General features: G+C 58.1%; 1 protein-coding gene across 1 annotated transcript in view; it reads left to right on the top strand.

Annotated features, from left to right (window-relative positions):
* HS6ST1 (heparan sulfate 6-O-sulfotransferase 1) overlaps positions 1 to 10173 on the top strand; it is a 46449-nt gene continuing 36276 nt past the window's right edge. Inside the window, exon 1 of the mRNA XM_004387043.2 lies at positions 1 to 551. Coding sequence (XP_004387100.1) covers positions 25 to 551 — 527 coding nt within the window. The 5' untranslated portion in view covers positions 1 to 24. The remainder of the gene's footprint in view (positions 552 to 10173) is intronic.

The following is a 10173-nucleotide window of genomic DNA, read 5'->3' as shown; positions in this document are numbered from 1 at the left end:
CCGGCCCACCGGCGATGGTGACACATGCGGCGGCGGCGAGCCGGCGGCAGGACCATGGTTGAGCGCGCCAGCAAGTTCGTGCTGGTGGTGGCGGGCTCCGCGTGCTTCATGCTCATCCTGTACCAATACGCGGGCCCGGGGCTCAGCCTGGGCGCGCCCGGCGGACGCGCGCCACCCAACGACCTGGATCTCTTCCCCACGCCCGACCCACACTACGAGAAGAAATACTACTTCCCGGTGCGTGAGCTCGAGCGCTCGCTGCACTTCGATATGAAGGGCGACGACGTGATTGTCTTCCTGCACATCCAGAAGACGGGCGGCACCACCTTTGGCCGCCACCTCGTGCAGAACGTGCGCCTCGAGGTGCCCTGCGACTGCCGGCCAGGCCAGAAGAAGTGCACCTGCTACCGGCCCAACCGCCGAGAGACCTGGCTCTTCTCCCGCTTTTCCACCGGCTGGAGCTGCGGGCTGCATGCCGACTGGACCGAGCTCACCAACTGCGTGCCTGGCGTACTGGACCGCCGCGACCCCGCTGCGCTGCGAACGCCCAGGTGAGCGGCCTGCGCCGTGCTGGGTGCCGTCGGGGCTGGGTAGGCCTCGACAGCGCTCTGACCCGCCGTCTCGGCCATGCCACTGCCTGGGCCCAGTCTTCGCCCCCACTCTCCTCTCCTTCTTTCTTGGGGCCCCCCACTCTCAGCCCCCTTGACCTCCTCCCAACCTGCCAGGCGCCCTCGGTCCGCAGCTTGTCTAGCTGGGGCGCAGCCCAGCTGTCACCCCTGCCCTCTGACCTCATTGTCACCTTCTTTTCCTAAGCGCTTCTGTTGCTTGTCCCACTATCCGTCCAGGCAAGGCAGTGCCCAGGGTTGCTTCCCTCGGGCATCCTTCCTCGCCCTGGCCGGGTGTGAAATCTGCCCTGTCCCAGCTGAGGGCCCAGGCTGACCGGATGCAGCCCGTGGGCCATTGGCTGTCAGCGGCTGCAGCGGGTTCTTGTGTGTGGATTCCCTTTCACACTAATCAGAGCAGTGAGCACATGTGGGGCCCCAGCGCCCCCCGCCCCCGCACCCCACAGCTTGCCAGCCTGCCTCCAGGGGGCTGGGAAGTGTCGGCTGTCCTTGGTGTGAACAAGTAGAACAAAGGCCCCAGCGATACAGGAACGAGAGCAGAAAGGAGGCAGTGCTTGCTGCCTGTTCTCTCAAGTTGGGCTGGAAGCTTCTGCAGGCCTGCAGGCAGGGTCCTCCCATGTGCGAGGGAACAAAAGCCGATCAGTGTCGGGTTGCCTCTCCAGAATCCAGTCAGCCAGGTTGAGGGGCACTGCAGGGGCACTTATGCAGCCAGAGACCTTTCATAGGGACTCTCGTGACCCCCTCTGTGGGAACTGAGAGGCACAGGGCTGACGTGTGCAGGCCCCACTGTGGGAACGGGTGCTGGGGGCAGCTCTTGTGGGGACTGGAGCCAGGGCTGTGCTGGGCTTTGGGTGGTTAAAGTTAGTACTTTCCCCCGTTCATGGTAGTCCACCTAGTATCTGGACTGGGAAGGGCCCAGAGTGGGGCCTCCTTTGCTTGTCTTTTGTATATTTTCCAGTGTGTGCCTTAGGGTTGCGTGTACAGACAGGCTGGGGGTGGGCTGGGGAAGTGCGGGGAATCGGGCTGTCTCCATGTGATACGTGTGTATCGGTGCTCTTTTGGGTCAGGGAGGTGCTGGTCTCTGGTGTGTGGTGGGCGCAAAGGCCTGGCATCTGGCTGGCCAGGAGCTGAGCATAGTCCCTGGCCTGCAAGCTCACCGTTCAGCCCTTCTGGTCCTTTTTTCCTGTGGTCTTTCTTCAGACTGTCCGGAAATCGGGGTCCTGGAGCCGAGGGTCGGGGGAAGGTCTTCCCACAGGCCCACTTCTCCTGGGCGGCCCGCTTGCGGGGCTGTTGTCAGGTGCAGAGTCCAAGGGGCCCAGGACACCAGCTAAATGGTGATATTCCGGTCCCTTGAGTGCACATCCCAAACTTGGGGCTTCTGGTCCGCCTGTCTGGGGCTTATGAGGCACAGCTTTCTGCGAGCGTTGTCTGCTCTGTACAGGTGCCTGTTCTTGGCTCGGGAGACCCCTGCAGTCCAGCCACTCGGCAGTAGACCCCACTGGCCTGTAACAGGTCGGTGCCATTCTGTCCCCCAGGGCTCTAGCCCCCGAACTGGCCACTGACTGACCCCAGCAGGCCAGGTGGGCCCCTTCCCTGCCCACAGGGGGCCCCATCCAGTGTGCCAGGTGCAGTGTGTACCAGGAGCACCCCAGAAGGGAGAGCGGGTGCAGAACCTGCTCTGCAGGTGGGCAGGAGGCCCAGGACCTGTGGGCAGGCTCGGCTGGCAGCAGAGGCAGCCTTGGCCTGCTTTGTGAGGAAGCATCTTTCTGCAGCCCCAGTTCCTGCAGCTGATTTGCTGTGTTGGTCACCAAGGTGAGGGCGCGCAGCCTTCCTTCTCCAGAGTTTGTCCGTGAAGAACAGGTGCTCAGCATGTCACAGCCAGGAGTTGGAGGACCAGGTGGGGCAGACGGGCTTCAGGTGCTGCATGAGGAGGGGGACACCCACTGCTGGAGTGGGCTGCTAGCCCCTTGGCCTGGACGCTGCCGAGAGCAGCAGCAGGTGAGGCCATGGAGGAATGCTTCCTCTGTCGTCTGCTCTGGGGAGTGGGCTGTGCACCCCGTGCACGCACACGGCCCCTGAGCGTTCCACTTCTTGCCGCGCTCCTCTCCTCCCTTCCCCCTCCTTTCATTTCTCTTACAGGCCCCAGATAGATTGGTTTTTTAATGAGCTTCCTTCAGAGGCCAGGGTAATCTTGGCTGTGTGTGCTTATGAGCCAGTCTGCCCAAGGTGTGCCTGCTGAGCTGCTCCTCTCAAGTGGGGGCTGGCCAGTGCCACACAGGGGAACAGGATTCTCCTATCCACCCAGGACGGTGGGGCACCCAAGCCTCTGGTTTCCGGACTCTGCTGTGTCACCTCTCCCCTGTAGGGGCTGCACTCACACCCCTTAAAGCAGGCCCAAGCCCTGCCCTCCCCGCTAGGCTGGTGGGCTGAGGAGAGGGTGAGCCTTGGACAGAGACCCATACTTCCTCCTCTCTGTCCCCAGTGCCTCTGAAGCTTCCTCTCCATGCCTCTCCAGCACTGTGTCAGCCATATTTGGGACCTGGAGAGGTGGGCCTGGTGATGTGAGACAAGAGGGTTTCCACAGCTCCTGCGGGGCCCCCCTTTACATCAGCCCAGGTGGTTCTGAGCTGGGGCACACGTTGAGGTGACATGGGGATGGACAGGTGTTCAGTGCCTTCCTGGAGTGTGGCCGGGACTTACAGATGCCATCAGTGCTCTCGGACCCACTGGAAGGAGCAGACAAGCGAGCAGGCTCCTCTGTTGCCATGTGTCAACTGAGGTGGCTACGTGCCTGTCGGGATCATCAGAGAGGAAGGGTCACTGGCTGGCCTTGGAGGGCTCGTGTTACCATGGGCCAGCCTTCAGGTGAGGGTGTCCCAGAGGCCCAAATGGTGACCCTGGAGCTCACCTCCCACCCCTTGTCCACCGCACGGTGGCACCTGTGCAAAAGAGAAGGCACCGTCAGGGCTGGCCTGGGCCACCCTGGAAATCCTCTGAAATTGTGTAGGTGTCTTTTGGAGCTGCCAAGGGCATTTGGTGCCAAGTGTGGCTGCCAGGCTCCCTGGACTGGGATCCTCCTGCAGCAGGGTCTGTCCCTGGGCCATTGCCCCGCAGAGACTGTGGAGGCCCCCTTGCCAGGAGAGGCGTGGCAGGATGTGCTTCAGAGCCTCTCTGGTCATAGTCTCCTACTCTGAAGTCCCCTCTAGTTCCGGAAACCTACTGGTGCTCCTGCTGAGCCTCTCTTCATGGCTGCTTTGCCTAGCATGCCCTTTTCTCCTGCCCATTTATCTGCTGGCTCCACCTTCTCTTCCAGGAAGCCCCCCCTGGCAGCACCCCTGTGCCCATAGCACCCTTAACCACTCTCCCTCAGCTCCCATGCTCCTGTCAGCCACCCTGATTCTTCCACGCTGCATTGACCTGGGCTGTGCTCATGTTCCAGCACTAACATTATGTGTTCCTCCCGGCCCTGTGGCCTTTCCCCACACACGCTGGCAGGGGCCCTGGGGTGTCAGGCCGTAAGGGATCCAGCCCAAGTGAAGTGCCCGTCCCTGGGAGCCGCAGGGGCAGCCTAGGTGTGTAGGGCAGGGTTAAGCCTGGAACGTTTCTGTGGTCAGTTTCTGTGGCACTGGAAGATTGACTACTTGGCCTTCACGTTCACTTTCTTATTTGAAATCAAGGAACAAGACTTGTGTTTGTCTGAGGTGGTGACAGATGTCCCCCAGAACACGTGACTGAATGGCCAGAGAACCTGTGGGGATGTCACCCTGGGCCAGGAGAGGCCTTATGCCGGACATGGCCTTGAGTGGAAATGAGAAGGGGATCTGAGATAAAGCATTCAGGATTTGATTTTCATTAAAAGCAAAAACGCCCCTTTTTACGCAAATACACGAGGAGGCAAACTTTTCAACGGTTTACTGACATATTCATTTTTAAGACGTGTTTTGGCCTGTGTTGTCTCTGCTCTGTAACTTGTGTCCTTAAAACCTCGTAGAATTGGTGAGGCCAGGGCTTCCTGTCCCTCAGGCACTTCACTCGTAACACCTGGGACCAGCTGGCGTAGGGGCAGCCTCAGGGCCATGGTGTGGTTGGCAGGGACCAGGCTGGGCAGCTGTGCCCTGGGTCAGTGCATTCAGCCCCGTCTCTGGGGCTGGGGCCAGTGAAGGCACCCCTCCCCACCTCCCACCTGTCATAGCAGTGGGAGGTTGGAGAGTGGCCAGCAGCTGCTGTAGTGCTGGGTCCAGAGTCTTCCGGTGTCAGGAGGAGAGGTATGGCTTTGCTGTCGTTAAGGGGCCATGAGTCTCTTTCTTTCCCATCCTCCCGCCCCTGTTTCTTGGTTATAAGTTGAAAGTATAAAGGGGAAAAGAAAAATTATATTCCCCATATATGGTACTTTCTTTGTAATTGAAAGTATCATATACATTATGCCACAGATGTCATTCTATGTCATTAAAAACTTACTGTTTTTAATTCCCCCCCTGGACATGCCATCGTCCGCTTCTCTTGTGTTGTTGGATGGCAGGTGTCTGGAGTTTGCTCCTAGACGCAGCGCTGCAGGGCCATCCCTGCGTGTAAGTATTTTGTATAGTTCTGGCCTTGTTTGAGGTTCCTGGGTGGCATACATGGTTGTGTTTAGTACTGATTGAAAGATTGGCAGTCGAATCCATCCAGCAGCGCCACAGAAGAAAGGCCTGGAGATCTACTTTTGTAAGATAACCATTGAAAACCCCATGGAGTGCAGTTCAGCTCCAAAACACTCGGGGTCGCCAGGAGTTGGAATCAGCTCGATGGCAACGGGTTTGGTTTTTGGTTTGGTCTCCTTTGGAAACTCCTAGCAGTGAGATTTCTGACTTAGTGGTCTGAATGTTTATGTTAAGTTACTTCTCAGAAATCCTGCACCTGTTAAACGCTCCTACCTGTGATGTGGGAATGTCCATCTCAGCAGGACCATCACTGGTAACCAACAAAAAATCACAAACTCATTGCTGTCGAGTCAATTCTGACTCATAACAACTCTGTAGGACAGAGTAGAACTGCCCCATGGGGTTTCCAGGGAGTGGCTGGTGGACTCGAACTGCTGCCCTTTTGGTTAACAGTTGAGCTGTTTAACCACCGCATCACCAAGGCTCCACTATCGCCAGTAGTGAATGTTATTGTGGGTTATAAACAGTTAACTTTCTTAAATCAGCAAAAAATGTGTATCTTGGGGTTTGATCACAAAGTCTTTTCTGGCTAATAAGCCCTTGGTGGTGGGACATCACGTTAGAGGGCTTGGGAAGGGAGGGCCCAGTCACCTCAGATGCCTGCCCCACCTGATCGCAGGTGTCTGTACTTCACCACAGCTACAGAGGAGTGCAGGTCGCAGAGGTCCGAGTGGCCGGTTTCTGAGTCCCCTTAGAGACTCAGGAAGAAGAGGGTTCTGGGTATCTGCAGGAGAGGGTGATGGGTCGCCAGGGCCCAGAGAGGAGAGGAGACAAGCAGGGCGGCTGGCGGGTGGCCGTGGTCCCCGAGCACTCAACAGGCACTTGGAATAGGTCATGTCTTTTGCCCTCAGTACCCCCATGAGCCAGGTGTGTGAGGATCATCCCCATTTTCCGCACGAGGAGTTCAAGGCCCACCCAGAGCAGGTGAATCACTTGTCTGAGCCCACCCCCCACCCCCGCCAAGGGCAGCAGCTGGGATTTGGGCTCTGTCTGCCCTGAAGCCCGCATGCCTCACCCAGCCTGGGCTGCCACCCCACCGCCCTCATCAGGACCACAGAGGTGGGCAGTAGCTGCTTGGTCATACCCCGAGACCCCAGGCAGACGCAGACAGGTTAGCGTGCAAACCTGTGCCATTCAGTTTACTGGAAAACCTCTGGCAGCCTCACTGGAACAACAGTGAGGCAAGAATGGGCTGCATCTTGGCTGTTGGCTCTGAAAGGCAGCACCACAAGGCTTGCTAGCAGTCAGTGATGCTCGCAGCCCGGACAGAGTGACAGCATTTGGGGGTTCTCAGCACAGTGAAGCCAGCACCTTCTGCCACCACCGCCACCATACGGTTGGTCACTCTTGGGGGGTCCTCAGGCCTAGAGCCCACAGACTCAGCCTGCCTTGCACGGTTCCCCGAGCCAGCCCCCCGCTTCAGCCCCACTGCTGAGTGGCTGGGGCAGGGACCAGAGTCGTGCGAGTAGAGGCTCACGTGTGCACATGTGCTGGGCTGGAGTGCAAGCACGGGGTCTGGTCGGCCAGACTCACCAGGCGAGGTAAACAAATCATTTCTGAGGATCAGCACAAAGCTGGTTCCTATGAGGCAGAGATTAAAGATGTCCCAAATGTCCAATTTTTCCAAACTGCTGTACCACGCCATCATCTCTAACATGAGCTACTCGCTGTTGCCTCGGTACTCTCCCTCCTGTCTTTGGGTTCCCTGATTTGCTGCAAGGCCTCCCAGAACTCACAAACCATAGAAAGGAAATGGTTGATGCGGTTGTAGAGGCTGGCAAGTCCCAAATTCATGGGTCAGGCATAGACTTCTCCGTGACCCTCAGTCTCTGCGCAAAGGCACTCAGCTTTCTCGCTCTGTGGGCTGGGAAGCCCACTGCGCCGTCTCCTGCAGGTCTCTCCTGCCGGTCTCTCCTCCTTGGTGGTGGTGGGCTCTTCTTTCTGCTCTGGAATTGGCTCTCTTTTAAGCCAAAACTGACCAATCCTTTTGGTGGGCCACACTTACTTGCACAGCCCTGCGCAGTCCCCCGCGTGGGAGTTACAAGGCCATACTAAGTAACTCATCATACCACAGCGGGACAAACCAGTATATTCCCCACCCTCCTCAGCTTCCTAGGGCCACTCTGGTAGTGTCTCTCCCCCGCTGTGGCCCCATCTGGACAGCTTGCCACCGCAGGTGGAGCTGCTCCTGTTGCCGTGGATCTCTGGATCTCTTACCCTCCTCCCACGTCTGAGCTCCTTACCTCTGTGGCCGCTCAGGGTATTGAGTTCCCCCAAAAAGACCTGCAGCAGCTGTTTCCAGGTCTGACCTGACCACACGCAGGCAGGTGGTGAGGGCCTGGAGCAGGTTTGACCCTCACTGGGTTCTTGGGTTGCTGGTTTGGTTTGGAAGAGGGAAGAGGTAGGTGGCCCACGCCAGCAGGGTAGGGTATTTCAGGTGCATGGTTCGGGTTTCCTGTCTGGAGCGCCCACAGATGGAAAGAGAATACAATATGCAGACCAGGAAACCCTCCCCCTCTCCCCCCACCTTCAGGGTGCGTTTTCGTTCCTGTCCCCCAGCAGTCACTTATAACCCAGCAGGCCCTTCTTGTGCAGAGTCCTCCTGGGCCTCACCTGCCACACTCAAAGGGGAGGAGACACTTCTTCACTCTGGAAGAAGATTCTCTCTCTTAGACTCTTGTTTCTACCTTTTCAGGAACTCAGTTCTATTTAACTTTTTGCTGGTTTTGGTTTTTTGGTTTGTTTGTTTTTTTTTCCAGGGGATGGGGGTGCTGTGTTATGCAGTAAAGAAGTCTTAAGCCCTGCCACGGCCTGGGGGTGAGGTGCTGCCCCCACCTGAACAAGAGGTGTGAGTGCTAGCGGCAGCATTCAGTGGGGGGCAGTGACCTGCAGCACCTGAGGGGCTGGGGAGCCCCCCTCACCGCCCTGGGTTTTACAGGATGACAGGAGTAAGGACAGCATGCAGCACTCCAGAACCACAGTTTGGTTTCAGAAACATCACCTGAGACCCACAGTCAGTCACAGGGACAGGTGGAAGTGAGGGGGCGGGGGCAGAAAGGAGAGTGCTCAGAGAAGGGCTTTCCCAGGGAGGGGCCTGCAAGGCGTTAGCTCCTGTGATGCAGGCTTTCTAGCTGTGGGACTTGTGGCCTGATTAATCTCTCCATTCACACCTCTGTGAGATACCGCTTCCTGTGTGGTCTTGTTCCAGAGAACATGGCATGCCCACACCACACACAGGAGAGAGTTAATGTGCTGGCCCGCAGGGGAGACTGCTGGAGGCCTGTGGCAGGGGCAGGAGGGCTGTCCTTCAGCTGAGGCCAGCACATGGCCCACCCTGGCCTTGGGGTGGGCCAGGGCCCATTTTCCTTTGTGGAGGGAGCAGAGACCAGCCAGGGCAGCCCTTCTCCCCAGGGCTCCTGAGGAACCCCTCCTCGGCCAGGTTCAAGGCCAGCACTGGGTGCTGGGAGCTTTGCAGAGGACGGTGGTGCCCGGGCCGGCCAGCTGCCTTGTCCTGCAGTGCTGCCTGCTCACACCCTGCTCAGGACCCCACCACCCCCTTGGTGTTGCCCACCGACCCACATACTCAGCTGTGAGCCCTAGGTCTAGGGCCTGGCTCTCTAAGGACTGCCTGCTGGCAGGAACTACCCTAGTCCTGCAGGGTCACTGCAGGACCCATGGGCTGCTGTGCAGGTGGCCTCTGAGGCCCCAGCAGAGTGGGGACAGCGCCGCCAGTCTAGCCCTTGGAGTCCGTGTTTAGATGTACTCCTCTTAACAAACCCAGTCACTCCAGCGTACCAGGCCCGTCAGGTGCCCAAGCAGAGGGGCCAGGAAGGCGGGCACTGGGCGTAGTCCACTGAGTCACATGGCCCAGGTAAGCCTCCTTCTGAGCCTCAGGTGAACCTCACATTGGGCTCTGCAGAGGAACCTGTGACCTCCTGTGACCTGTGGCCCACTGTGCCACCACGAGCCCCATTTGTGTCTGTCACGTGTGGGAGCTATACCCACTGGTAACCCCTCATAGCTCTGCAGTCAAGGGTCAGTCACAGCCCTGGGCAGAGCACAGGCCTCACTGCCCAGGGCTAGCCCATTCTGCCTGTGAGGCAGGCGGCGGTGTCATGGTGGAGCAGCCACGGTGGTCTTTAGGGGGTGGCACTTCCTGGCAGCCCATGCGTCTGGCCCACATGTATGATGGTCGCGCTGCCTATTTGTTTACATGAGAACGTTAAAAGGCCCAACAAGGGAGATATCAGGGCAGATCAGTAATTGTCTGGAAAGATGGTAACTGGAGGAATTAAAACTGGAGTTAATTGTTGACAAAGCTGTCCAGTTGATGGAGGTCAGCTGTGTGGGTAGCCACCCCATTGGTCATGGGCAGGAGCTGCCCCGTGAGTTGGTGGCAATTTCTGGGCCTCCTGGGGAAGGAGGTGATACCAGCCCAATCCTTGTCCTTCAAGGGTCCAGGCTATCTTCAGGAAGGGCTTGCCCTGATACCAGTGATGTTTGAGCGTCGGAGCTTTCGAGTCTGACCACCTGAGTCCTTGCCCTGCCTCACACCTGGATAAATTCTTGCTTTTCTGAGTCTCATGTCCTTTACCTGTAAGGAGAGGTGGTGAGGCTCTGGTTAGAGCTCGGCACCCTGCCCCCCTCCTCCATGGCAAATAAGAACAAAGGTAGACGCAGGAGAAGACAGCCAGCAACAGGGAGGCTGGAAAGGAAATGACCCACAGCCACCAGAGAAAGGGGAGCACGCAATGGCCAGGGCCTGCCATGGAGCCAGGGAGCCCAGACTCGGAGCCAGAGTCCCAGCTTTGCTACTTACAAGCTCTGAGGCTCCTATGCCTCAGTTTCCT

Source organism: Trichechus manatus, unplaced genomic scaffold (assembly GCF_000243295.1).
Source record: "Trichechus manatus latirostris isolate Lorelei unplaced genomic scaffold, TriManLat1.0 scaffold00179, whole genome shotgun sequence".
Lineage (NCBI taxonomy): Eukaryota > Metazoa > Chordata > Mammalia > Sirenia > Trichechidae > Trichechus > Trichechus manatus.
The sequence above is the reverse complement of the archived record's forward strand: the minus strand, read 5'-3'. Positions and strand labels throughout refer to the sequence as shown.